At 40.9% G+C, this 27,671-nt stretch overlaps 1 protein-coding gene across 1 annotated transcript in view; it reads left to right on the plus strand.

Moving 5' to 3' along the window:
- The window catches only part of ints2 (integrator complex subunit 2), a 68,939-nt gene that overhangs the window by 12,622 nt on the left and 28,646 nt on the right, over window positions 1-27,671 (plus strand). Inside the window, exons 6-14 of the mRNA XM_063031091.1 lie at window positions 828-958; window positions 4,942-5,115; window positions 6,496-6,725; window positions 8,274-8,399; window positions 10,441-10,512; window positions 15,581-15,695; window positions 18,641-18,709; window positions 20,982-21,116; window positions 23,369-23,545. Coding sequence (XP_062887161.1) covers window positions 828-958; window positions 4,942-5,115; window positions 6,496-6,725; window positions 8,274-8,399; window positions 10,441-10,512; window positions 15,581-15,695; window positions 18,641-18,709; window positions 20,982-21,116; window positions 23,369-23,545 — 1,229 coding nt within the window. The remainder of the gene's footprint in view (window positions 1-827; window positions 959-4,941; window positions 5,116-6,495; window positions 6,726-8,273; window positions 8,400-10,440; window positions 10,513-15,580; window positions 15,696-18,640; window positions 18,710-20,981; window positions 21,117-23,368; window positions 23,546-27,671) is intronic.

Here is a 27,671-nt window from a genome sequence, read left to right on the forward strand (position 1 = left end):
TTAAGCAACGCACAGAAAATTTTTCAGCATCTGCAGATTTTCTCTTGTTTGTGATAGGATAGTTAAGAAGGTGTATGGTGTATTGGCCTTCATTAGTTGTGGGATTAAGTTCAAGAGCCGCAAGGTAATGTTGCAGCTTTATAAAACTCTGGTCAACCGCATTTGAAGGATTGTTAGTTTCTGGTCACTCATTATGGGAAGGATGTGAAGCATTTCAGAGATGCTGTCTGGATTAGAGTACACCTTGTAAGGAAAATTTGCTTGAACTAAGGCTTTTCTCTTTGGAGCGAAAGAGGATGAGAGGTGACGTGATCAAGGTATATAAGATTGTGAGAGGCATAGATAGAGTGGACAGCCACCTCCTTTTTCCTAGGCAACAATGGCCAATATTGAGGATATCTGTTTAAGGTGAGTGGAGGAAAGTTTAGGTGCAATGTCAGAGGTATGTTATTTTTACAGAGTGGAGGGTGTCTGGAATGCACTGCCAGCAGTAGTGGTAGAGGCTGATGCTTTTAAGAGACATTTACAGAGGCACATTGATGAAAGAAAAATAGAGGGTTTGGGTTGCGTACTGTGGAGGGAGGGTTAGATTGATCATGGAGTAGTTTTATATAGGTCGACGCAACATTGAGGGCCAAAGGTCCTGCAATGTGCTGTAGTGTTCCATTCACCTATTTGTCCATAAATGTGCTGGAGAGTTCACGTATTGGAAGAAATGTAATTTAAAAATGTGAATCCATATACAAAAAAACACACTTTCTCAGTTTATGATTTATTTCCCTTCTGATGTTGTGAATTGGGTGTAACACAGACCCTCTGTTTGTCAGTTTGCAGGAGCTTAATAAAGAATGGTGAGCGGCAGGACGAGGAGAGTACTGGGGGCCGGCGCAGGACTGAGGCCCTTCGGCAGCTTTGTAAGATGAATCCTACACAGGCCTTAAATGTCCGAGCTATGGTGGTAAGAGATGATATTGTGTATGCATGTAGTACACTCATTCTGTCACAAACCTCTCAGTGGGCAGGTTCCAAAGGCCACAGTGGCCAGTGCAGTTTCCACTGGTGCCTGGCACTGCACGTCAACTGTCATTGTCACTGTATTTCTGCTTAAACCAATATACATCAGTGTAGCCTGTCACTCAAAGCAGTGGGTGAAAGTCTGGAACCGCCTGAAAGGGTGGTGGGGCAGAAACCCACGTTGCAACATCCAAGAGAATGGAAGGTATTCCATATAGCTCCACTTTTGGCCTGCAAAAACACGGTGGGCTAGTGGTCTTTTGTCTTGTAATATACTGAAGCCCAATTTAAAATTGCATTTGTCTTCACTGTAATGCAGCTAATTTGATTGCACCCTTTCAAACCAGCCATAATCAATGTAGTTGCCTGCTGGTGATACTGCTTCTGATGTCTGGAATGAATTTTTATAGTTATGTTCTTGTGTCAGTGTAATAACAGCTGAATGTGGCACTTTTCAATAGCATTGCATCTCAGCTGCTGTACCTGCAGATTTCAGTGCACCAGTATTTTGGGGTTGAAGTGGGAAGGTGCAAAGACATCATTTGCTTTGGGGGTCAGCTGACACCTTTAAAAAGAAATGAAGCCATTCTCAATTGAGAATTGGGACTGAAAACAATCGAGAGATTGGTCAGAATTTGTGATGAGTAAAATTCTGGTGCTTTGCCCAAGATTGAACTAGTAATTCGGGTGTTTGAGGAATTTCAAGTACAAATTGCATTCAGAATAACGTAAATTTATGATCATTTGCATTGATTTAAAAATATGTTTTGCTTAATTTCACATTTCAAGAATTAAATTACGTTGAATAATAGAGCCCTTACAGTATCTTAACATGAAGTGTTTGCTTGCAAAAGGATTAATGGATTAACCTTTGAATAATAACAATTTAGTATGAACTGGCAACTACTCAACAGTATTGAGTGCTCTCATGGCCCAGTATAGTTTTTTTTTAAGTTCAGTTATTTAAAATGAGGTTGCTTCCCCAGCTTTACACATTGTATTGGAGGGATAGGAAGGTAGTCAGAGGGGGTGGCTTGGTTCTGCTGGTAAAGAATGGCGTCAAATCATGAGAAAGATGTGACTTAGGGTTGGAAGATGTTACATAGGATCAGAAGATGCTGAGTTCTTGTGGGCTGAGTTAAGAAACTGCAAGAGTAAAAGGACCCTGATGGCAATTATAAATAGGCCTCTAAACAGCTGGGATGTGGACTACAGAATACAACAGGAAATAGAAAAGGCATGTCAAAAGGGCAATGTTATAATAGTCATGGGAGATTTTAACATGCAGGTATTTTGGGAAAATCAGGTTGTTAAGGGATCTCAAGAGACTGAATTTGTTGAATGCCTACAAGATGGCTTTTTAGAACAACTTGTTGAGCCTAATAGGGAATCAGCTATACTGGATTGGGTGTTATGTAATGAACTGGAGGTGAGTAGGGAGCTTAAGGTAAAGGAACCTTTGGGAGGCAGTGATCACAATATGATCGTGAAAAAGTAAAATCTGATATGGCAGTATTTCAGTGGAGTAAAGGAAATTACAGTGGTATGAGAGAGGAGCTGGCCAAAGTAGATTGGAAGGAGATGCTGGCAGGGATGACAGCTGAACAGAAATGGCTTGAATTTCTGGGAAAAATGAGGGTTAAGGATAGATGTATTCCCAAAACAAAGAATTATTTAAATGGCAAAATAGTACAGCCATGGTTGACAAGGGAAGTTGAAACTAATGTAGAAGCAAAAGAGGGAGTATACAACAAAGCAAAAATTAGCTGGATAATAGAGGATTGGCAAGCTTTTAAAAACCTACAGAAAGCAACTAAAAGAATCATTAGGAGGGAAAAGATGAAATATGAAAGCAAGCTAGCAAACGATATCAAGGTGGATAGAAAAAGCTTCAAGTATGCAAAACAAAAATGGAGAGATGAGAGTGGATATAGGACCACTAGAAATGAGGCTAGAGAAATAATAACAGGACAAGGAGATGGCAGATAAACTAAATAAATTTTTTTCTTCAGTCCTCACAGTGGAAGAGACTAGCAGTGTGCCATGTGGTGAAGGGTGTGAGGGAAGAGAAGTAAATGCAGTTACTATTACAAGGGAGAAGGTGCTCAAAAAAAAAAAACTGAGACCTAAAGGTGCATAATATACCCTGACCAGATGAACTGCACCCTAGGCTCTGAAAGGGGTAGCAGCGGAGATTGTGGAGGCATTCATAATGACCTTTCAAGAATCATTGGACTCTGGCATGGTTCCAGAGGGCTGGAATATTGCCAATGTCACTTCTCTCTTTACGAAAGGAGGGAGGCAGCGGAAAGGAAATTATAGACCGCTTAGCCTGACCTCAGTGGTTGGGAAGATGTTGGAGTCAATTGCTAAAGATGAGGCTATGGAGTACGTGGTGACACAGGACAAGATGGGACAAAGTCAGCACAGTTTCCTTAAGGGAAAATCGTGCCTGTTGAACCTATTGGAATTCTTTGAGGAGGTTATAAATAAAATAGATAAAAGGGATGCAATGGATGTTATATATTTGGATTTTCTGAAAGTCTTTGACAAAGTGCCACTCATGAGGCTGCTTACCAAATTAAGAACCTATTTTATTAGAGGAAAGTTAATAAGATGGTTAGAGCATTGGCTGATTGGTAGGCAGCAAGTGGGAATAAAAGGATCCTTTTCTGCTTGGCTGCCAGTGACTAGGTGTTCTGCTGGTGCCGGTGTTGGGACCACTTCTTTTTATGCTGTATATTAATGATGAAATAGATGGCTTTGTTGCCAAGTTTGCAGATGATACAAAGATTAGTGGAGGGGCAGTAGTGTTGAGGAAACAGGAAGGCTGCAGAAGGACTTGAACAGATTAAGAGAATGGGTAAGGAAGTGGCAAATTAAATACAATGTTGGAAAATGCATGGTCATGCACTTTGTAGAAGAAATAAATGTGCAGACTATTTTCTAAATGGGGAGAAAATCCAAAAATCTGAGATGCAAAGGGAATTGGGAGTACTTGTACAGAAAACCCTAAAGGCTAACTTGCAGATTGAATCAGTGGTGAGGAAGGCAAATGCAATGTTAGCATTCATTTCAAGTGGTCGAGAATATAAGGGCAGGAATGTGATGCTGAGGCTTTATAAGGCAGTGGGGAGGCCTCACCTTGAGTATTGTGAACAGTTTGAGTTCCTCATCTAAGAAAAGATGTGCTGGCGTTGGAGAGGGTTCAGAGGAGGTTCTCAAAGGTGATTCTAGGAATGAAAGGGTTATCATATAAGGAATGCTTGATGGCTGTGGGCCTGTACTCGCTGAAATTTAGAAGGATGAGGAGGGGATCGCATTGAAACCTTTCAGATGTTGAAAGGCCTAGACAGAGTAGATCTGGAAAAGATGTTTCCCATGGTGGGGGAGTCCAGGATAGAGGGGAGTTCATTTAAAACAGAGATGGGGAGAAACTTCTTCAGCCAGAGGGTGGTAAATTTGTGGAATTTGTTACCACAGGCAGGTGTGGAGGCCAGGTCATTGGGTGTATTTAAAACAGATTGATTAGGTTCTTGATTGGCCACGGCATCAAAGGTTAGGGAGAGAAGTCCAGGGAGTAGGGCTGAGGAAGGGGAAAAAAGGATCAGCCATTATCGAATGGCAGAGCAGAATCGATGGGACAAATGGCCTAATTCTGCTCCTATATATTATGATCTTGTTATCAATTTCTAGTCGAGTTTGCTTTTGGATCACAACACAAACTCTTTGCCGCTTATCAATTTAATTAAATCTAGTCAAATTTAATAATTTGAGGTAAGGAGGAGAACTTAGTACACGCTAAAGTACAGAATAACGGAGTAGTGGACAGCCCATATTAGAATACATATACACAGTTTATGAATACATGTACTAAATGGTGTTCTTGGGCTTCCTTGTGCTTTTGCTGCCTTGTTTTCGTTACAGGTGGAGGAATGCCACCTCCCTGGCCTTGGAATAGCTCTGACCCTAGACCAGTGCAAGAATGATGGCTCTGACGATACCGTGACTGACTTAGTGTCATTTGTTAGTGGCCTGTTATTGGGAACTAATGCTAAAGTGAGAACCTGGTTTGGGATGTTCATCCGCAATGGGCAGCAGGTGAGAAACAAACAATGTTGGCTGTGACTTCACCTGGTTTTGAAAGTTAATTTGAAACTAATTGGACACAATATTCAAAAGATCTGCTAAAAATTGAAGTCTTCCTGTTGAATGTTGATGACGTTCCTCATGACTAATTTTGTTTTTAATTTTCAGGACCCTACAACATCAAGGATAACTAATGAATAATGACTGTGTCAGCACAACATGGTCTATTGCCATAGTGCAGTTTTACAAAATGATATGTTGTCCTTGTGTGCAGTTATCCAATTATCAATACTCTACTCTTCAGCTCCTTAGGATCTGGAATATCCTCTCCAACCTCTCCATGTTTTTCTTTTCATGTCATGTCAACCATTAACAATGCCATTTCAATTATTTGTGAACTCTGTTCCAATTGGCCAAATAATAGCTTACAGCCCACCAACATTTTTTGGTTTCCAGTTACTCTTTCAAACGATAAAGCACTTGAATGTGCCTACCTTAAAGTTTAATCTTTGTATTCTTTAGCAGTATGATTGGTGTCACCTGTCTCTGTAGGTTCCTCCAGTTCTACAATCCTCTGAGTTGTCAGCATTCCTCATGGTGCCATGTCTCTCCAGATCTATTATTGCTGCTCTTGTTAAATCCTTTGCTCTTTTAAGGCATCTCTGCCTAGGTATCACTTGTATCACTTGTTTCTTGACCATGCTCCTGCCTTGTGATGTCTAACATTATTGAAGAGATTAGCTTTATTTGTCACGTATATCGAAAAATACAGTGAAATGTGTTGTTTGCATAAAATCAAATCAGAAACAATTGTGCTTGGGCTAAGTGTTGTCGCGCTTCCATTGCCATCATGGCAAGCCCACAACTCAATAACCCTAACCAGTGTCTTGGAATGCGGGAGGAAACCAGAGTACCTGGAGAAAACCTATGCAGTGACAGGGAGAATGTACAAACTCATTACAGACAGGTGGGAATCAGAACCCAATCTTACAGCTGGTGCTGTAAACAATAGCTAACCACTGTGCTGCTGTGTATGGATGCAAGTGGTTGGTGATGGTTGTCCTGAGACTAAGGAAGTATGTCAGTGTTATGTAAAATAACACTGTTACAGTATTTGAGGGGAATAATTTTGCCAAAGAGTGGAGTGCTTCCTTAAAGGGTAGAGAAGGTGACTTTGAAACTGAGAATTTTTCTGCCTTTTGATTTGGACATTTTTGGATAGAAACTTGTAAGGAGGAAGATTTTGCTGTATTATGTATTTTTTCTAGGCTTTATTGTCTTCTATGTGGTAGAAGCAGTATAGTATGATTAGTTAATACTCTGCTACATTTCCCCTTTGGCAGTAAGAGTAATTAAAATGCAAAGTGTAACTCCAAATTTTTTGTTGTTCAGCGGAAGCGGGAGCGCAGCAGTTCGGTACTGTGGCAGATGAGACGACAGCTGTTACTGGAGCTAATGGCAATCCTCCCGACAGTCAGCAGTAGCCGCATTGGTGAAGACACCGCAGACACGGACATGGAGCCCAACATATCAGTATACTCTGCACTGAAGGAAGAAAACGTGGTGAAGGCGAGCGCAATGCTACGTCTGTACTGTGCACTGATGGGAATTGCTGGCCTCAAGTATGGACTGAGATGATATATGGATTTCCGTGTGGGGATTGTTGTTCAGTGGATATTTCACAAAGGATGTGTGGCATAAACTACTGAATTATTAGAGAAAGGGAGCAGAATTGGTGGAAAAATATAGCAATCTTGGCTGTTGATGAGTCAGTAATCAAAATGGTAAATTAAACTGCTTAGTATTAAGAAACATTGTGTACCCAGATGCTTATCCCATTTTTTTTGGTACCTTAATCTTGTCTGTTGGCATTAAAAGAGCATCATAGTTTCAGAGTATAAGAATTAGCCTAGTATTACATCTCCATGCAGACGTGTGCAAGGAAAGAGTCCAACTGATTATCAAAGTTATAGCTTTGCTTCCTCATCCACCTGCATTAACTGATAAGATGGTGGAGGCTTTAATCTTAAGCCTTTCAAACTTGTAGTTTGGAGAGAAATTTGCTTATTACTACTGTTTGATTTTCACAGACGTGGCTGTTGTGTGTAAGAATGTTAGACCAAATAATGGCCTTTGTTAGGATGAGAAAATCTTTTGGGAATCACTAACTTGAATGCAAAGTGGCAAATAGCATGGAAATACAATGAGTAGGAAAAAATTGAAAAAAAATATTGCTGAGGAAGGATGCAGAAGGATAGTCATTAAGGTTGTACATTGAAAAATACAGTGAAGTGTGTTTGCGTTCACAATCAACACAGTCTGAGATGTGCTAGGAGCAGCCCACAAGTGTCGCTACACTCCCGGCACCAACAAGCATGCACACGATAGTCAACAGAATAACATGCAGCCAACGTACATGACAGACACAACAGCAAGACAAACCCTTCCCATCTCCCACCAATGCAGAAGATGTACCTGCCCCACACACCACCACAACTTCACACAGTTATCAACCTGTAGCCAAACTTTTGTGCTGTAGTATATTTCATTCCACACTGCAATCCTTCCATTTCTCTGGGGTTTCATACATTGAATTGTGAACTACTGACGTTGCTTTCTGTCCAACCCTTCATAATAGCCGGATATATTTCAAAGAGACTGGTCACTTTCCATTGCTACACTCTAGATACCGAATTTGAACTGGGGTATTTCATTTTAACAAAGATAACAAAGATAACAAATGAGTATGCTTTTTCATCCTGGTATCAGTAGCATTGTAATGTTAAAAAATGAGTGTGCACCATTATTACAGTAAGTACCAACTGAAAGGATTGTTGCTTACAGTAATAATAATAATGAACTTTCTGACCTAACATTCCACTATCATTATATTTATCTGGTATTCCATGGCATGTTATTACATATGCTTCCATACCGCAACCTTGGGTTCTGACACCCTCTGAATGTTGCCATTCTATGCTGTGTCATGCAGTGCATCACTGAAGCAACCCTTCCAGCTGCTACCTAATAATGGTGCACATTTTTATTTGTTATTGGTGCACCATTTTAGTCTTTTGCAATATGCCACAGATTTCCTGTTTTGTGCGTAGTTAGCTATAGCTTCATTTTACACAGCGTGTTGCATTATTGCATATAATCTTGTCATCTAGGCCTACTGATGAGGAAGCTGAACAACTCTTACAGCTGATGACCAGCCGTCCACCAGCAACTCCAGCTGGCGTTCGCTTTGTGTCCCTTTCATTCTGCATGCTGCTAGCATTTCCCAGCTTAGTCAGGTAAGTTGGAAGTCTGCAGTTGAGCCAGTATTGCAGTGCTAGGATGGTTAAAGTTAGCCTGGATATTCATTACTTAGTGACTCCTAAGATGGAAAAATAAATCTGGTTAGAGCAGAGATCAGACTTGGCTGTCAATTGCAAATGAAGAATAGTCACTTTGTACAGGTATTGGTGAATTGGTCTTTCATTGATTCAATTATGATTCGTGGATATACTGACTATGGCCACAAAGAAGCGAATCTTAGGATAGTATATGGTGACATGTATGTACTTTAATAATAAATTTACTTTTTACTTTTACATGAGAAAAGGAAATTAAGAAAAATAGTACATAACACTATATATAAATGAAGAACATTGGGTTTTGAAATTTGATTATAACTATATGCTGAGCATAAATTGTCAGTAATTAATTACTAATGTCTGTCTTGATGCTTGCTGTGTGTCAACAGCCACACTTGACAGCTATTGTCAGTCCTGAATAATTGGAAATGGTTTAAACAGACAAATATGGAGCTATAATCTAATGGTTGCTTTAAGGATGACCCACATCACTTACTTTTATAGTTATCAGAACCTCTCAACTTTCCTGTAATGATTTATAGGTATTACATCTTCATAATTTGTTTTGTTTCTATTGAAGATGCAAGAAAAGTTCAACTTAGGATCAGAGAAGTAGGATACCGTTAAGTGGTGTTTGATGTATTTACTCTTGCCAGCCTTAACTTGCACTGTATGTGCGTGAGATAATTTCTGCATCTTTAGAGAAGAATATAGCATAGAAGCAGGCCCTACAGCCTATTTAGTCCATGCTAAAACCATTTAAACTGCCTACACCCATCAACCTGCACTGGTACCATAGCCCTTCATGCCCCTACCATTCATGTACCCGTCCAAACCTCTCTTAAATGTTGAAATCAAGCTCACGTGCACCACTTGTGCTGGCAGCTCTTTTCACCTTTCACCGTTATCCCATGACCTCTAATTGTAGTCCCACCTAGTTCAATAACAAATGACTGAAAAGCAGGTTGCTTGTTTTGGTGCAGGGATGCCCAGTTTTAAGGGAAAGTTAAGCACAGTTGTATGGTGTTACGAGGGACTAAGATCTATATTGTATCAGAACTATCCTTTCCCCACAGTGAAATTGACATGTAAAGACAGGGCCCTAACGTACATCTAGGTTATCAAGAAAATTAGCACAACAAATGTGATCCAAGTGTGCAGGAGTACAAGATTAGGCTACGTAGTCAAATATCTAGTCAATACTTAGATTTAGTCTGTTCGTATCTGGATGTTGGTTAACAGGCTTGTTTTCTAAGCCCCCCACACTTGTTGACGGAGGAGTAATGCAGTTGAAAAGTGTAATCCCAAAGGAGGGAATGGGTACAATTTGCTCTGAGCAGTATAATGGTAGAGATTTTGAAAGTGAGCCTAAGAGCACTTCTGTTATCATTTACCCTGATTGGACAGCAATGTTTGCCTCCATGCAGGATGTTTAACCTATCTCATAATTCCATTTATATAAATAAACAAACCAAAAAAAAAAAACACGTTTTTATGCATTCAGTTGTGAGATTTAGGTATACTTTGGTAGGTCAGTGTTGATTAGCCATCTGTTGAGAAGGCAGAGATGGTGAACTACCTTTATAAACCATTATAGTCCATGTGGTAAAGGTTCTTCCATGCTGTTTAGATAAGGGGTTAAAAGATTTTGGCAAGTGAAGTTGGGCATATACTAATCTGTTCAGTGGAAGTCTTGGATTTGTACAGTGTTCCCCTTGTGTACTAGGTGGCTGTGGTTGTAGGTAGGAATAATTCTATTAAGGAAAACCTTGTATTGTTAAAGTGCATTTTCTGAATAATACTGTAAGGAAAGCATCCAGAAAAAGGTCGTCTTCATGAGTAATTTAACACCAGTCTTGCATGGTTGTTCCCTGGGATGTTCACTGTGCATTTGCAGGCAGAATATTCATTATACACAGAATAAAAAAATCATACAAAGTTGATCCTGGTATTTAGACTCATATTTTAATGTTTCTAGCACACCTGAGCAGGAGCAAATGACTGTGATGTGGTTAAGCTGGATGATCAGAGAGGAAGCATATTTTGAAAGGTAAGACTGAATGTTGGCTCTGTTTTCCTGTCATAGTCTTGCTTCTGATTTCCCTGTGGCAGAAAGCTGGCACGTTGCTTTAACTCCAGAGGCAGGAAGGCTCTGCCACTCTCTGTCCACTTCTAGCACCTCATGTGAACATGAGGACAACGCATCTACATCAATGTTCCAGGTCCCCGGCCAATATTTCAGGCTGAAATCATAAGCAGACAATGCCGCCAACCAACAACAACTTATGGCATCCAACTTCACAAAGGTCAGGATACAAATTGTCCTCACCTGAATTTGGCACCATATAGATGGTTACTAACTTATCCACTGCAGCCCATATCAATGCCAGAAACTCTTAATTTGTGCGTAAGGTAGTTTTATTTGGAGGGTGACAGACTCCAGCTGACAAAAGCAACAGGTCTCAACCCTTTGCCCTATTCCTGAAACAGCACACCCCCAAACCCTCACAGCTGGCTTCAGTTTGCAGTACATGCGGCAGCTGGGGTTTGCAAAGGTGCTTTAGTCAACAGCTGAATGGCCTGTTCACATTTTGCATCCCATCTTTCTCCAAAAGGCTCCAAATGGCTAAGATAAATGTTATCTTATTCTCCTTTCATTTTCCTCCCTTTCTTTCCCAAGGGAGAGTAACCACACAGAAGCTGATTCAGAGGGTGGCTTTCTTTGGAGTAATCCTTCTTGAATATCTGGTAGTACCCACAGAATCCAAGGGATAAGTGCAGAGCACTCACATTCTTGGGCCTTGGCCATGTGGTCACCACCTCTTTCTTGGATGGATCCGTAGCTACTCCATCTGTGAGACTATGTGCCTGACATAGTGGACAGGCATCTTATAGAACTGGCACTTGTCCAGTGACAATTTTAATCCTTCACCTTTCAGGCGAACTGTTACCACCAGTAGCATCGTCTCATGCTCTTCCAGGGTGGACCTGAACACTGGGATTATCCAAGTACACCAGTACCTCAAGCAATTTCATGTCCCCAGCAGTCTTCTCCATGACACGTTAAAAAGTAGCTGGTGCTCTTGAAGGAATCCAAGTGGATATATGAATGCTGTCTTTCTGTCAGCTTCACTCATGAGTATTTGATAATACCTATTCCTTAGGTCCAGCATACTGAATCATTTTGCTCCACTCAGGCAGGCCAGAGCATCCTCTACCTGTGGAACAGTATATTGGTCAGGGACTGTGCGTCGGTTCAATGTCAACTAGTCAGCACCCATTCACACCTCCTGCTTCCTAGCCACCACTATGGGGATGCATAGGGACTCTTGACTCATTGATAATTGGAGCTTCCTTCAGTTTCATCAAATGCTGCCAAACATCTTCTACCTCCACTGGTGCTAATCATCGAGACCCTTCTCTTTAAGGGGTATCCTCTATTACTCAGATGGTGTGGTAAGTACTCTAGGGGCAACCCACATCAAACTCAATAGTAGAAAAGACATCTTCGAACTTTAACATCTTCTGTCAGTCTCCTTTTCCATCTCTTGGGTACCAGGGAGTCACCAAAGTTGAATGTCTTTGCTGTTAACTTTCCTGATACAGGAGATGGTCTCTCCTGGTTTTCTCACCAGAAAACTAGACATTACTGTCACCAGAAAAAGATGTGCCATTGTCATCCCACCTCTGGGAGTGACCTCTCTCTCCAAGGTTCCTGACAATTACTGTCATCCTGCTTATGTGTACAGTGAAGGTTTCTGCAGTTCTGGGCTCACCAGCACCCTAGCAGCTAAGCATGACTCTCTGTGATCATCGGGAGCATCCATCGGGGGCCTCGGCATCAAGCATTCTGGGGAATTTAGGGTTTCCCATTACTCTAGCTACTTCCCCAGGATGTAACACAATGGGTTTGGGCTGGTTGTACCATACAGTTCCCTGTTTATGCTCATCATTCTGCTTAGGAGGAACTTGCACCTTTTCAAAAACAGCTCTGAACACTGGGTGAATGGAGAAAGCTTTCAAAAACTTCTCTCCATTTCTCTCCTTGTAGACTCCCACGAGCCTTCTCACAATGGGAGTATTTGTTCCCACAATAATGGAAGCTTCACCCTTCTCAACCAGGTCCAGATAGATACTGTATCAAGGGCCTTGGCTACTCCAACATCTTCTTCCGAAAACTCCAGCTTCAATGACAAGTAACCATCATATGGACACTTATCAGTACTGAGGCCCCATATTCCTAGGGCACTGAGTATTGTCCATGGTAAATGTGTCAAATACCAGTTGTAGAAGGATCTGTACAGTAGAATAACCTGAGAACCTCCCTCTGTCCCTCTCACTATACCCCTTGCCCATCCTCTGGGGTTTTCCCCCCCCTCCCCCTTTTCCTTCTCCCTAGACCTCCTGTCCCATGATCCTCTCATTTCCCCTTTTGCCAATCACCTGTCCAGCTCTTGGCTCCATCCCTCCCCCTCCTGTCTTCTCCTATCATTTTGGATCTCCCCCTCCAACTTTCAAATCTCTTACTAGCTCTTCCTTCAGTTAGTCCTGATGAAGGGTCTCGGCCCGAAACGTCGACTGTACCTCTTCCTACAGATGCTGCCTGGCCTGCTGCGTTCACCAGCAACTTTGTGTGTTGCTTGAATTTCCAGCATCTGCAGAATTCCTCATGTTAACCTCTGTCAAGTATGGTTTTAGCATAAATACCCACAATCTGTATGGATACACTGGAGCTTGACCCTACAAAACCTTCAGGAAATGAGATTTGCGCTTTAGTATATTCCTCGATACATTGATTGGAACATGTCTCTTTCCCCCCCCCCCCCCACCCGCCGAGATGCAAGGCAATTCCCTTACTGGGTCGCTCCAAAGTTACAGACTTCCTCTTCTGTTTAAGTAACTGTTAGGTCACTTTCCGTAGGCTTTCCTGTCCTTCACACTCCCATTTGAAAAGTCCATCCTTGCCACAGTTGTAACAGAAAATATTGGTCATTGCCCTTGTCAGGAGACCCCAGCCAATAACAGCCCTCTGCTTGGTACGTCCCACTGATGGATTCGGCTTCCTATCGTCCTTGTTATGCTTGGTGGCAGCACTAGCCAACGTCAACTGAGGTACATTGGCTTGCAGCTTTTTCACTACATTCTGCAAAACTACAGCTCGTATGGCAACAGGGGTTGTTTCAGCAACAGAGGCTACTACTGAGGACTTTGCCCTGCTGATAGAGGCCTTCCACTCCTCTGTCATGTTTTCCCCCTCTTACTTCTCTGATCAGCTCAACAAACAAGGGAGGAGAAGGGTCTTATGAGACATTTGGATGCTTAAAGCAATCATGTCATGTGACAGCACGCCCTTCACCACTTGCTCCATCCTTAATTGATTTATCTCACCCAATTGATCGGCCCTTTTGCAACACAAGCAATGCAGCTGTCTCTCTCTAGCCTGAAAATGTAGGCAGAAAGTTTCTTCCCTTTCTCCTGGAATGTGTGCCTGAACCTTATCATAAGCTCCACTGGGCTGTCTCACGCCAAAACTGCTTTCTTATGCTCGCTTATAGCCCACTGACATGACCAACATGTTCTCTGCATTAAGGACCTCACCACCTCAGCAGCCAGACCTTTTAGACTCTACCAGTTGTTATTTTTTCATTTTATCTGAGCACTGCCATTCATCCAGTAACTGAGATGTCTGCTCTACCCAAGTCTCCTATTTCTCCTCCCCATCAGGGGTGGGCTTGACTCCTGAAAACATTCTCAGCTTGCAATAACTTTGACTTTCCACCAGTACACTTTGACATTTATCTACTGGGGTATAATTGCCGAAAACAAATCAGAATTTTCACCACCAGCTGAGGGACCCATTGGACCTTTCACATGAGATAACTCCTTTCCCTCACTTCACAGAAATGAGAACAACTTGTCTTTTAAAGTCTTTTCCTTCAGCTACAAGAAACTTGTCTTTAAATTCTTCACCCTTTTCTCTAAGAGTATGGACGGCTCATGACTCCACCTCTCCAGGTGCTCCGATCGTACCGGACAGCGCAATTTTATTCATGTCACTGCTAATCTGGACTAACAAGACATCTTCGCCCGTCGATTGATCAAACCACCATTTAACGAGTGTAACTTTCCCTAATACTTTAACTGAACTTGGCACTCTGATCAGAAATTTGTCTGGGCTGCAGATATCCACGCGGCTCAGAACACAAGCATTAGTTGTGGGTAGTCACTTTGAATCACACCAAAGCTGAATCCCTGCAGCATCCATAATCAAGTCACCTAATCACTTGTCCCGACACTAGTTTAAACGCAGGCATAAACACCACAAACCACTTAATCAGTTCTTAGATCAATTGCACAGCATTCAGCAAATGAATCCTGGATGAGTCCTCACAATGAAACCCCCCCTCACCGGGCTTGTATAGAAACTTGGCTAGTCAGCTGGCTCTGCTAACAGCCACTGGTCTCAGTGGTGAGAAAGCCAACTTTCTCAAGCAATGTATGTCTAGGGTGGGTATGATTTGGGTCCCACCAAATCAGAAAAGTTGAGATGTTTCAATTAAGGGAACCCTGATCTGAGCAAATGCTGTGTAAATACTGCCCATATGCAATTATCCATTGGCAAGAAATAACAGATGGCACACCGCATACTATTATAAAGAAAGTGTATTTACTAATTTCAGCTTAATCAACCAGTTATTAAGAGAAAAAGAAAAAGAACATTAAAGGACCCATTATAAACATCCAACGGACCTCCCTCCTGATCATCTCCTCTCCATCGCCTGCCAAAAAGACCATGAACCCCACCAGTGTCTGTCACAAATTTCTCTCTGCCCAGCTTTCTCTCAAACCTTCTCCCAATTCCACCATCCTGATTAGCTGACACAGCATTCCTAAGCTGAATGTCACAGACCCTTATCTCTAACTGAAACACAAACACTATCAGCAGGACACAATCTTTCTACAGAAAACTACTAAATGAAATGCCCTCCAGCATTAGGAGTAAAAAAAATTTAACCAGGGCATTACACTTGAATCTTTAATCTCTATATTGTTCATTAGACCTCCACTTCCACAATGAAGGAATAATGACTTGCGCTGTTTTCTTGTTTACGTTCCAGTACTACAGGAGTCTCTGCTTCATTTGGTGAGATGCTGCTGTTGGTTGCTATGTATTTCCATAGCAACCAACTTAATGCCATCATCGATTTGGTGTGTTCCACTCTGGGTATGAAGGTAAATTTGCTTCTGGCATGTGTGTAGGTCAACAAGTTGAATGCATTTACTTCTTAACTAAAGGTTTCTCTTTCAGAACAAATACAGTGGATTCCGGTTAATTGGGACACATCGGGATTAGTACATTTTGGCCCATTTAAGCAGCTGCCCCATTACTGAAGTTACATGGAAAAAGGTATTTTTAAAAAAAGACAAACTACCATTTAATTAAATAACAAATTATGTACTTAAATGAAATACGGGACAATTTGGAACACTGAATACTACTACAGTACTATAAAACTGTTTTAGTTCCTAATAATTACAGCCGAGGAATTAACCCAGTATATGCTCCCATGTTCTTTTGATTGACCGTAAATGAACAAAATCAGCACAGACACCTAGGGCAGATAGTGGACTGCCTTCATAAAAAGCTTTTTGACAATTGCATCATTGTAACATTCAAGATGATTGTCGATGCGTTCAAATTCTTTGTAATTCCTAACTTGAAGTAGTGAAATCATTTCACTTTCACTCCCAGACTTTTCTGACAACTCTGTCTAAATGATTGAAATTGCATTGAGCAAAGCAGTTCAGAATTGTGTTACTGCTTATTTTTCACCAATTATCAGTGACAAAAATCACTGCTTTTTAAACATGAAAATACCCAACTAGCGTGATTTTAAAAACTGTTAGTTCTAAGCACAGTGTGTTGTCTAATGGCCATTTACGAGTGCATGTGACTCACACTAGCTAGAAACTGCTCGACAACAGTCTCCTGTCCCAATTAAGCAGCATAGCGTCCCAAATAGATGAAAGGAATCCTGGCTAATTTCCAGATTTGGTTTTGTTCTTTAAGATTTGTCTCAAGTAAGTAGCTGCCCCAATTAACTGGAATCCACTGTATTTAAAAATATTCACTGCATGTACATAAGCACCTTATTTCATTCTATTTCCTCAGGGTGTTCATCAGATCCCCACTGCAACTAATAATAGTCATAGTCACCAGAGCGTAAACAAGAGTTGCAGGCCAATGATTCCTCCCTCTAGGGGAATTAATCATCTGCTACAGCATTGAAGCAGATGCTACAAGTTGGTGCTGTTGTGGTTTTGAACTCCGATAATCTCGAGCTATTAATGACTAATGTTAAAGACCTAAAACATTTTCAGTAAAATACAAAAAAGTTGTAAATCTTTCTATGCAAAATCTGAATAGAATTTCAGGCTGGAAACAAAATTATTCTGACAGTGTAGTGGCACTGCCCTCATGGTAAAACGAGTTTGCTTAGAAGTTTCTTTCTGACCTTCCTTTCCCTTTGGGAATGGAATAGAACAACAGATTTAAAATTAAAGATTAGCTTTATTTGTCACATGTACATCAAAACATAGTGAAATGTGTCATTTGCATCAAGTCAATGAGGATGTCCTGAGGGCAGCCAGCAAGTGTTTCTGGTGCCAAATTAACATGCCCACACACTATCCCTAACCATACGTCTTTGGAATGTGAGAGGAAACCCCCATGGTCATGGGGAGAATGTATAAACTTGTAGCTAGTGGCAGTAATTGAACCGCAATCAGTGACTGCTGGCATTGTAATAGTGTTATGCTGACAGCTACACTACCGTACCACCCTCTACAGCGTGCAGTGGCTTTTGTCTTCTCCAGAGGGAAAACTCTGGAAAATGGGTACACTCGTCTGAACCCCCTTCCCAGCCCTTCAGGACATGACATGAATTACTCAGATGTGATGATGCACCCACTGAACCGAGGCTTAAAGCTCAATGTGAGAGGAGGCAATTATAGAAATGAACAACAGCATTTTTGATGGAGGAATTTCGTGTTTAACCCGTGTCAGCTTGCACCTTCAACTAAAACATCCCAAAAATACTTTGCAGAAACACAATGAGAACAAAGATAAAGCTATTAGCTCAGGAGAAGGTGTGCACAAAAGGTGAGGTTTCAAAACTGGAGAGCTTTAGGGAAGAAATTCTACTGCAGGACCTTAATGAGTGGAGATGGTGGCTGTCAACAGCATAACAAAAGGAAAAAGAATGCACTGGAAAAATCGACACCGAGTTGTAGATGTCAAAACTTTGAGCAGACACCATAAAACAAATTAAACAGGATTGAAATTTTGAACAGTAGTTTCTTGGTGAATTAAGAGCCAGCATAAGAGTGTCAGTGAAGATAATGCCAATGAGTAGTTATTAAAGTGTTGTGTAATACCAGACCGATCATAAGAATTTACATGAGCTCAAGTTTACAAATGTTAAAAGATGGGAGACTAGCAAGGATAGCATTATAACATTAACTCTCCACCTGAGCATTTCAGCATTCTCTTGAGGTTTACAGTTCCGGCAGCAGTTCAGAATGGTATTTCATCATGCCGTTTTGTTTATCATCTCCATTTATTAACCAGATGGTTTCATAAACATCAGGATCACTTGTGTGATTCTAGCTTCGATCTAACAGATATTTCCAACCCTTCGCCCCATCTTCTCTGCAGTCTAAAATTTGCTTGTTTTCTCACCTTCCATTCTGATGGAGTCTTTGACCTGAAACATTAACTCAGTTTCACTTTTAACAGATGCTTCCTGACGTAGTGTATGTTTCTAGCATTTTCTAATTTACTTCAGATTTCTGGCATTTGCAATTTCCTGATTTATTTTTTCTATTTCATTTGAAGCAAGTTAGTCTGTCAGTGGCAGCCTTGTAAAAATGTCTTTGTATGATGCACTATGGAAGGAGTGAAGTCGGCTGACATCCTAACCTATTGTTCTCACCAGTTGTGCACGTTAGAAATCCCAGCACATGAATCCAAAATATGCCCCTAAAAACTTAACTTTGTAAATCCGTGTTACTCTGAGATAAGCTTTGCATTAAGACTAGTTTCAGACCACAGAGCACCAACCTGTTATTTATTGTTAGAAGACCTTGATTTTACATTCTTACATTTCCTTTCATAGATTGCAATTAAGCCAAGCTCACTGAACAGAATGAAAACCATTTTCACACAAGAGATATTCACAGAGCAGGTGAGTTCACAGCTTGTAAAAGCCTTTACCTTAGCATTTGTATACAAGGGAATACTGTGTGTGCTTTGTATAAAGAATTGCTAATTAAGCAGTTCATGTCCAATTTAAATCTTGCATTTCAAATTACTAATCTTGAAACCTTCATTTTATGACTCAAGATTGATGACAAGTTTCATTTATATACTTCATCACACATCATTCATCATACCTAAATGAAGCTACTGTTGCTATCAGATGAAATGACCAGGAATAAGCTGAAGGTGGTATCTATTACTGTTCATCATATACAGGACAATCATTTGAATAAAGTGTTATACAGCCAGCTGCTGTCGAGATGTACTCTGTGAAACAGGAGGTGATGTAAAATGGGAAGAAATATTCACAGTTGCTAATTAAACAGAAGAAACTAATTGATTAGTCATGGAACAGTTTATGTGGGTGTATCTGGCATTCTGTTTGCTTGTGTGCGGGAGGTAAACTACTGCTTACAGGCAAGGTCTGTGGAACCTGAATGAGGAACCATTCCCCCTTTATCAAACTGGTTTTTATTATTTTTGCCCCTTCTCAACTTTTATTTTTTGCTACAGAATGTGTGGATGCAGCAAAGCAGTGTCTAGGTTGGCAGTACAATGCGTGAGAAAACTGGCCAGCAAGATTTTTGCTCCTTTTTAGTGACTGCGGCATTTATCTTGATGTCACCATCCAGGATATATCTTCTCATCACTACCATAAGGGAAGGAGGTGCCTGAAAGGAACAGTTCTTCCCTTCCACTGTCAGATTCCTGAACAGTCCAGAACAGAGTGGTTTCCTCTAATTTGTGGAAATCAAACATGGATTTTGTAATCACTTTTTGTTCTTGCTAATGATAACAAGTTTCAGGAGTAGCGCTTTATAAACATTGAATCCAGTAGCAATAAAACAAAGTGTTGGAAACAGTTTGAGGATAAAGGGGAAGCCTTTTAGGACCGAGATTAGGAAAAACTTCTTCACACAGAGTGGTGAATCTGTGGAATTCTCTGCCACAGGAAACAGTTAAGGCCAGTTCATTGGCTATATTTAAGAAGGAGTTAGATATGGCCCTTGTGGCTAAAGGGATCAGGGGGTATGGGGGGAAGGCTGGTACAGGGTTCTGAGTTGGATGATCAGCCATGATCATACTGAATGGCGGTGCAGGTTCAAAGGGTCGAATGGCCTACTCCTGCACCTATTGTCTACGAAACACTCAGCTGGTCAGGCAGCATTTGTGGTGTGGAAATAGTTTGTTTTTTAGTTGCAATAAACTTCAAAACTGACTTTTTCCAGTATTTTCTGCTTTTATTTCAGATTTTGAACATCTGCAGTACTTTGCTTTTGGATTGAATTCATTGCTTTTAAGCAGCCAATCATTTTTCTCACATTTCTAGAATTTAACCTTCTGATGTTTCAGATTCCAATTGTCTTCTGATTGTACCTCTCCAGAAATATTTTTACTGCCCCCTTGCCAGTGGCAGCATCATCACTTGTGCCTTTTCGTTTCTCTTGGTCTTGAACGTATCACAGATCTTCTGTCTCTGCACTCTGTCTCTCACCCTCACTGCCACTCTGAAAGGCAGAGTGCATACGCATGCAGATGTCTGCAAATTCTTCAACCATCAGGCTCCTCAACCAGTGTGGAATTTTCACTCAACACAACACTGAACTGATTATTAAGCACAACCTTTGGACTCACTTTCAAAGACTCTGCAACTCAAGTTCTCAGTTTTTTATCATTTTTATTAGTAGTAGTAGTTCTTGTTTCTTTTGTTTTTGCACAATCTATCAGTCTTTGTATTTAATTTTTCATTGATTCTTTGTACTACTTTGTTCTACAATGAAAGCCTGCAAAAAATGCATCTCAGGGTAGTATTTGGTGACATATATCTGCTTTGATAAAATTTACTTTGAACGTTGAGTTTAAACAAGTTTCATTGTTAACTTTTCCAAGTTTTGATGGTGGGTAATAATAGCTTGGCATGGACTGGATGGACCAAAGAGCCAGTTTCTGTGCTGTGGTGCTCTGTGGGTCTGTGTAATTAAACTAAAATTTTAACAGCTGCCTGACGTGGATGTTTCCAAACTTTCCTGTTTTTAAATCAGGAATTGGTTAATAGAAAGGATGACAAATGTACATCACTTTTGTACTACTGTGCAAAGCAGTGGGTGGGTTAGATCTTGATCAAGTAAGCTCGAATTGTGAATATTAAACTTAGTGATGTGTTAGTTGCAACATGTTTTTTTAACTTCTAATTTTAGGTGGTGACTGCCCACGCTGTGCGAGTACCTGTTACCAGTAACCTGAGTGCCATCATCACAGGGTTCCTACCTATACACTGTATTTACCAGCTGTTAAGAAGTCGTGCTTTCACTAAGCATAAGGTTTCCATCAAGGTACTGACTTTTTCTTATATTTAAAAATACAATTTCTTTTAGACAGTAAGGTCGTACTTTGCCCATGGTTGATGTCAACAGCAGCTTGCATTCATATAACACCTTTAATAAATGAAAATATCCCCAGGTGCACACAGACATATCATCCTTCATAGAATCATTATATCATAGAATAATTACACCTTCAGTTCTATGATGGCTATGTTTAGGAACAGTCCAGGCAGTCCTAACCCTTCAGTTTCTTTCTTCCCAATAGAAATATTAGGGAAGATTTGGTTTGACTAAGCTTTGAGTCATAGAACCATACAACACGGAAGCAAGTCCTTTGGCACACCAGGTCTACACTGTCAATCTGGCGCCCATCTACGCTAATCCAGTCTTTCCTTTTGCATCTCTTATCAACTCCCCACCCTGCTCCTACCATCCTCTTATATTGGGGCATTTAGCCAACTAAACTGTCAACCAGCATATCTTTAGCATATTGGAGGAAACAGTCGCACCTGGGGGGAAACACAGTCACAAGATGTGCATGCAGACTCCATGCCAAGGTCAGAATCAAATCAGGTCTCTGGAGCTGTGCAGTGCAACACTAACTACTACACCATTGTGCTAACCCAGATGATGGATTATATAGTCTTAGCATCTGAAAGCATTATTGCTAATGATTTATTGATAAAATTTGTGGATTGTCAAGATGCCAGATGCTTCTGAAAGTTAAAGACCAGAAAGGATTGAAGAGATTTGGAAAAAGAATTTTAAAACAGAATTTCTACTTCATTAAGAGCTTGAGGATACTGGGTATGTCAGCAGACATACCGGTGGAGAGCATTCTAACTGGTTGTATCACTGCCTGGTATGGAGGCTGCAATGCACAGAATCACAAGAGGCTGCAGAGGGTTGTAGATTCAGCCAGACCATCTTGGGAACAACCTTCCCGCCATCGAGGGCATCATCAGCATCTGTCACTGAGGACCCTCACCATCAGGACATGCTTTCATCTCATTACTAGCATCAAGGAGATGGTTCGGGAGTCTTTCCCTCTGCCAACAAATTTCTTAATGGCTCACTAACACTATTTCACTATTCCTTTTTTTTGCACTATTTATTTATTTTTGTGATTTATAATGATATTTATGTCTTGCACTGCAGTTACAAAGCAACAAATTTCACAACATATCAGTGGTAATAAGCCTGATTCTGGTTCTGATTTTAGAAGCAGGTGTGTGTGGAAGCATTGAGAAGTGATGAGTTGGTAGCAGTTAGTGCAAGTTGGGAGAGGTCACGGATTTATAGTGACCTCAGACTTGCCAAGTATGTGATTGGGGAAAAAAAAATTGAAGTAACAAAAGCATGAATGAGAGTTCCACCAACAAAAACAAAACCAGACATTATGCAAGTGGAGATGGTTAGTCTCAGAATTGGATTTATTATCACTGACAGATGACATGAAATTTGATATCTTCCGGCAGCAGTACAGCACAGACATAACAATCTATAAATTAACAGAAAAGGAATAATGAGGTAGCATTTCTGAACCATTCAGCAATCTGCTGTTGGGAAGAAGCTGTTCCAGAATCATTGAGTGTGTGCCCTCCCTGATAATAGTAATGGAAGGAGGGTATACTGAAGGTCCTTGGTGGTGGACAGTCTGAGTAAAGGCACAGATACGATCTGACATTCATGCTTAGATCAAAGGCTGCAAACAGTCTTTCAACTTGTTGGTTCCATTGGGTCAGGAGATGACTGATAGTCTCAAACCTGTTTAATCCATGACATCAACCAACTACTTCTCCCCCCTCTCCTTCTCCCACCCCCACACACATGAAGTCCCATAGTAAGAATGTAGAAAAAATGTGACTTTTTTTTGTGGAGCAGAATGGATGGCTTGAGTTCCTGCTGTGGTGTTGCTACCTAAAGTGTGTCTTCCCTTTCGGGATGTTTTTCCTCTTACTAGTAATGACAATATCTTTATTTGTGGATGTGAAATACTGTAATCAATTTTAATCGGTTAACATGCAGATCCTATGATGCTTCCACTGTAATGTTCTTAAGACAGGTGATTGTGCACAGTTTGACTTTTAGATGAAAGTATGTTTTGGGAACTGCATCATCCCCTTTTATGGTAACTCAGTGGCCCAAGCGGAACTCCACCCTTGCTTGCTGTTTCATATCTCGCACCCAGAGGGCCAACATCAATTACAAGATGTCTGAATGCTACAATTTTCAATATTATTTATTGTTCATACATTTAGGATTGGATTTATAGACAGATGTGTGAGACTACAACACCCCTGCACCCTCAGCTGATTCCTCTGATTGATGTATACATCAATTCCATCCTAACGCCAGCATCCAAGGGTAATCCAGAAGCCACAAATCAACCAATTACAGAACAGGAGGTCCTGAATGTATTCAATGGCCTTACCTGGGTAAGATCTGAAACTGTAAAGGCAGAAGATTTGTACTGAAGTATTACAAGTTGATGGTTCTTGTTGATAGAATACACTGATGTGATATCAATTGTTCTTAGAAGTAAATCATAAACACGAGATTCTGCAGATGCTGAAAACCTAGAGCAGCACACATAAAATGCTTGAGGGATTCAGCAGTTTGGGTAGCAACTTTAGAGAGGGATAACAGTTGATGTTCTGGGCCAAGATGAAGGGTCTTCACCTGCAACATCAACTGTTTATTCCCTTCCGTAGATGTTGCCTGAGTTCCTCCAGCATTTTGTGTGTTGCTTTTAAAAATTGATCACCTGCTGTAATATTCCCCCTTTGTCACAGTAGTATCACTGGGCTGCTATTTTTCCTTGAACCTGTATGCATCCACAGATTCAACTTGTACGTGAATCAGCCTTCTCACTAGCAATGGTAAATTGAAGAAAGGAAATTGTGCAACACTGAGTTTCCACCACTGATTGTTTTGTGTACTGTCACAGGGTAGACTGCAGCAAACACAGGAAATTCAGTTCTTCGGTTCCAGTCTGCACTGAATTTAGTTGGTGCAGAATTAGAGGAAAAGTTAGTGTTTCCACTCCTGGTGGTGATGGAGCAACCAACCCTTTTGCTGGAATCATATATTGAATTAGGTCTGACATGGACGAACAATCCAAGACTAATTCCCCCACCGTCTCCCACCCCCAGTCTGATAGGCTCTTCCCTTCCCAACATTTATGCATTTCCTTTCTGAATGTGACAGTTGAAGCTGTCTTCACTATTACCCTGACAACACCCTAAACATTCACTGTCACTTTCAATACTTGTACCAGTTACTTTCACTCCATGTCCAAGCTTCTGACCTGCTAGTGACAGTAATTTTGCTATAACTTTCTTTACCTTTCATAATTTTGTTAACTTTTGATATGTTCTATATAAAAAAAACTCCAATTTCTTAAGTCTATCATCATAACTAGTCACGTATCAAAGTTGCTGGTGAACCAGCAACTTTGATGTGTGTTGCTTGAATTTCCAGCATCTGCAGAATTCCTCGTGTTTGCGATCATAACTAGTCCTTTGTTTTAGTAAACTTTCTACACCCTGTCAGAATTCTTTGCACCTTTCCTGATGAACTATACACAATGTATATTGTCCTCAATTTGTAGCTGAACTTGCATATTGAGGATTCATTATGACTTCCAGTGTATTGTCTCATTTGTGGTCCAGAATATTAAATGCATTTTAACCATTTTCATAGCTTTCCCTACCTCCTTCAACAAACTATATAAAGATACCCACAAATCTATCTATTCAATTATCCCTTTTAGAATTATCCCCTCCAATTTGTTTTGCCTCCTCTCATCTTCCTTCCTTATTACCCTGCATTCCTTCCCAATATCCTTCACATTTTTATCAATCAATTTTAATTGTCGCCTCTATCTCACTGAAATTTAACATACCCGCATGGTTAATGTGTCCCTAGGTTTTCTATTCTCTATATGTTTAAAAATAGTCCAAGTTATGTCTCCATGGATTTTATGGTCAGCTGAAATGAAGTTTACTGTCCACTTGGCTGAGATATTACATAGAATAGTACAGCACAGTACAGGGCCTTCAGCCCACAATGTTGGGCCGACCCTCAAACCCTGCCTCCCATATAAGCCCCCACCTTAAATTCCTCCATATACCTGTCTAGTAGTCTCTTAACCTTCACTAGTGTATCTGCCTCCACCACTGACTCAGGCAGTGCATTCCACACACCAACCACTCTCTGAGTAAAAAACCTTCCTCTAATATCCCCCTTGAACTTCCCACCCCTTACCTTAAAGCCATGTCCTCTTGTATTGAGCAGTGGTGCCCTGGGGAAGAGGCGCTGGCTATCCACTCTATCTATTCCTCTTATTATCTTGTACACCTCTATCATGTCTCCTGTCATCCTCCTTCTCTCCAAAGAGTAAAGCCCTAGCTCCCTTAATCTCTGATCATAATGCATACTTTCTAAACCAGGCAGCATCCTGGTAAACCTCCTCTGTACACTTTCCAATGCTTCCACATCCTTCCTATAGTGAGGTGACCAGAACTGGACACAGTACTCCAAGTGTGGCCTAACCAGAGTTTTATAGAGCTGCATCATTACATCGCGACTCTTAAAGTCTATCCCTCGATTTATGAAAGCTAACACCCCATACATTGTGTACAGGGAGTTGTGTACAGGCCACCTAACAGTAGTAGTGAGGTCGGAGATGGTATTAAACAGGAGATTAGAAATGTGTGCAATAAAGGAACAGCAGTTATAATGGGTGACTTCAATCTACATGTAGATTGGGTGAACCAAATTGGTAAAGGTGCTGAGGAAGAGGATTTCTTGGAATGTATGCGGGATGGTTTTTTGAACCAACATGTCGAGGAACCAACTAGAGAGCAGGCTATTCTAGACTGGGTTTTGAGCAATGAGGAAGGGTTAATTAGCAATCTTGTCGTGAGAGGCCCCTTGGGTAAGAGTGACCATAATATGGTGGAATTCTTCATTAAGATGGAGAGTGACATAGTTAATTCAGAAACAAAGGTTCTGAACTTAAAGAGGGGTAACTTTGAAGGTATGAGACGTGAATTAGCTAAGATAGACTGGCAAATGACACTTAAAGGATTGACGGTGGATATGCAATGGCAAGCATTTAAAGATTGCATGGATGAACTACAACAATTGTTCATCCCAGTTTGGCAAAAGAATAAATCAAGGAAGGTAGTGCACCCGTGGCTGACAAGAGAAATTAGGGATGGTATCAATTCCAAAGAAGAAGCATACAAATTAGCCAGAAAAAGTGGCTCACCTGAGGACTGGGAGAAATTCAGAGTTCAGCAGAGGAGGACAAAGGGCTTAATTAGGAAGGGGAAAAAAGATTGAGAGAAAACTGGCAGGGAACATAAAAACTGACTGTAAAAGCTTTTATAGATATGTAAAAAGGAAAAGACTGGTAAAGACAAATATAGGTCCCCTACAGACAGAAACAGGTGAATTGATTATGGGGAGCAAGGACATAGCAGACCAATTGAATAATTACTTTGGTTCTGTCTTCACTACGGAGGACATAAATAATCTTCCAGAAATAGTAGGGGACAGAGGGTCCAGTGAGATGGAGGAACTGAGCGAAATACATGTTAGTAGGGAAGTGGTGTTGGGTAAATTGAAGGAATTAAAGGCAGATAAATCCCCAGGGCCAGATGGTCTGCATCCCAGAGTGCTTAAGGAAGTAGCCCAAGAAATAGTGGATGCATTAGTGATAATTTTTCAAAACTCGTTAGATTCTGGACTAGTTCCTGAGGATTGGAGGGTGGCTAATGTAACCCCACTTTTTAAAAAAGGAGGGAGAGAGAAACCGGGGAATTATAGACCGGTTAGCCTAACGTCGGTGGTGGGGAAACTGCTGGAGTCAATTATCAAAGATGTGATAACAGCACATTTGGAAAGCGGTGAAATCATCGGACAAAGTCAGCATGGATTTCTGAAAGGAAAATCATGTCTGACAAATCTCATAGAATTTTTTGAGGATGTAACTAGTAGAGTGGATAGGGGAGAACCAGTGGATGTGGTATATTTGGATTTTCAAAAGGCTTTTGACAAGGTCACACACAGGAGATTAGTGTGCAAACTTAAAGCACACGGTATTGGGGCTAAGGTATTGATGTGGATAGAGAATTGGTTAGCAGACAGGAAGCAAAGAGTGGGAATAAACGGGACCTTTTCAGAATGGCAGGCAGTGACTAGTGGGGTACCGCAAGGCTCAGTGCTGGGACCCCATTTGTTTACAATATATATTAATGACTTGGATGAGGGAATTAAATGCAGCATCTCCAAGTTTGCGGATGACACGAAGCTGGGCGGCAGTGTTAGCTGTGAGGAGGATGCTAAGAGGATGCAGGGTGACTTGGATAGGTTGGGTGAGTGGGCAAATTCATGGCAGATGCAATTTAATGTGGATAAATGTGAAGTTATCCACTTTGGTGGCAAAAATAGGAAAACAGATTATTATCTGAATGGTGGCCGATTAGGAAAAGGGGAGGTGCAACGAGACCTGGGTGTCATTATACACCAGTCATTGAAAGTGGGCATGCAGGT

The sequence above is a fragment of the Mobula hypostoma genome, chromosome 23 (assembly GCF_963921235.1).
Source record: "Mobula hypostoma chromosome 23, sMobHyp1.1, whole genome shotgun sequence".
NCBI classification, from domain to species: domain Eukaryota; kingdom Metazoa; phylum Chordata; class Chondrichthyes; order Myliobatiformes; family Myliobatidae; genus Mobula; species Mobula hypostoma.